General features: G+C 49.9%; 1 protein-coding gene across 1 annotated transcript in view; it reads left to right on the top strand.

The window, feature by feature from the left end:
- Window positions 1–102: 102 nt before the first annotated feature.
- Window positions 103–1,309, top strand: part of TBCCD1 (TBCC domain containing 1) — a gene marked incomplete at its 5' end in the record, with an annotated part of 8,500 nt that continues 7,293 nt past the window's right edge. Inside the window, one exon of the mRNA XM_009322908.1 lies at window positions 103–252. Within this exon, the coding sequence (XP_009321183.1) occupies window positions 103–252 (150 nt within the window). The remainder of the gene's footprint in view (window positions 253–1,309) is intronic.

The raw sequence follows: 1,309 nt of genomic DNA on the forward strand, positions 1-1,309 counted from the left end.
CTGGAGCGGGAGCGGAGCAAGGCAGGAGCCCCATCCCGGGCCGGGCGGGCGTGGGGAGCGCCCAGCCCATCCTAACGCCTGTTTTTCTCCCCTCTCGGCTAGCTGTCGGCAGACACTCTGCAGTTCCTGCTGTTCCTGTACGTCCAGCAGGTGAACAAGGTCTCTCTGCGAACGTCTCTGATCGGGGAGGAATGGCCCAGCCCCAGGACCAAGTCTCCCTGCCTGACTGGAAAATCCACCAGCGAGAATAAGGTATTTGTGGCTGTAGGATTCTCCTTAAGTGGCTGTGTGGGAAGCTGCAAAGTCCTGCCTTGAGGTGGGTTGAAAAGTGGCCGGTTTGTTCCTGGGAGGGTGTAATAACCGTCCCTGCGGTAAAGTCTAAGCTAGAGTCAAATTGGAGATACTTCGCTCAATAGTAAATGAAATGAAGTTGGTGTGTTCTCTGCAGCTTCACTAGCAAAAGTTGTCCACGGGAATTCCCTAGAGTCTGAGACCAACTGTGAAGGTTCTCTCAGAGTCTTGGCAATTCTTAGTCAAACGGGAAGCTTTTCTCATGTTGGAGGCTGCTTTCCTGTGATCCGCTGTAGAGTGTTAGGATCCCAGGGTGGTCCCTAGGGTTAAGTTATATTTCAGAGAGGGGAGTTGGTTGGTCAGCTGTAGAGCAACCATGTGGAAATGCTAATGTTTCCTTTTAAAATACTATCAAGTATTTTGAAAGAAGCAAAGTGAGTTGGATGTATCGGGCGCAGCTTGTGGGCAGCTCTGTACTTGAGAGTGAATTACAGATTGGCAATGTCATTATAAAGGCCAGCTGCAAACCTCAGTGGATTTCTGTCACAGCTGTGATGTTGTGAGCTGTACGAGCTAGTGAAATGTAGCTCGGAACAAGCTGAAATAATTAAAAATAGGCACTGGGTAACTTTATACTGAAAGATTGAACAAATGAAAAAAGAAATGAGAGGAACCGGTACAGGGCTGTGAGTTGGGTGGCCACAGAGCATCCAGTGTTATTTAAAAGCTGATGTTTTCCTTTAACTGTAGCTGTTAGACAAAACTCTGGACAGGAAGGAAATGCGACTTGGCTGCTATGGTACCCCTCCCAGAGGTTTTGGTCCCGATGGGACTGGGGCTGTTTCCAGTGGTGTTACTTTTCCCTGTGCAATCAGGAGACATTCCCCCAGCTTCAGCGATGCCTGATGTGAACTGTTCTCCCTTTTGAAATGGTGTAGCGAGGCTTGTCCGGTGCAAGAGGGTTTCTGTCACGGGGCAGGGATCTCCAGCCACTAGACAAGACGCTCGGCGGTGCTTG

The sequence above is a fragment of the Pygoscelis adeliae genome, unplaced genomic scaffold (genome assembly GCF_000699105.1).
Source record: "Pygoscelis adeliae isolate BGI_AS28 unplaced genomic scaffold, ASM69910v1 Scaffold554, whole genome shotgun sequence".
Classification (NCBI taxonomy): domain Eukaryota; kingdom Metazoa; phylum Chordata; class Aves; order Sphenisciformes; family Spheniscidae; genus Pygoscelis; species Pygoscelis adeliae.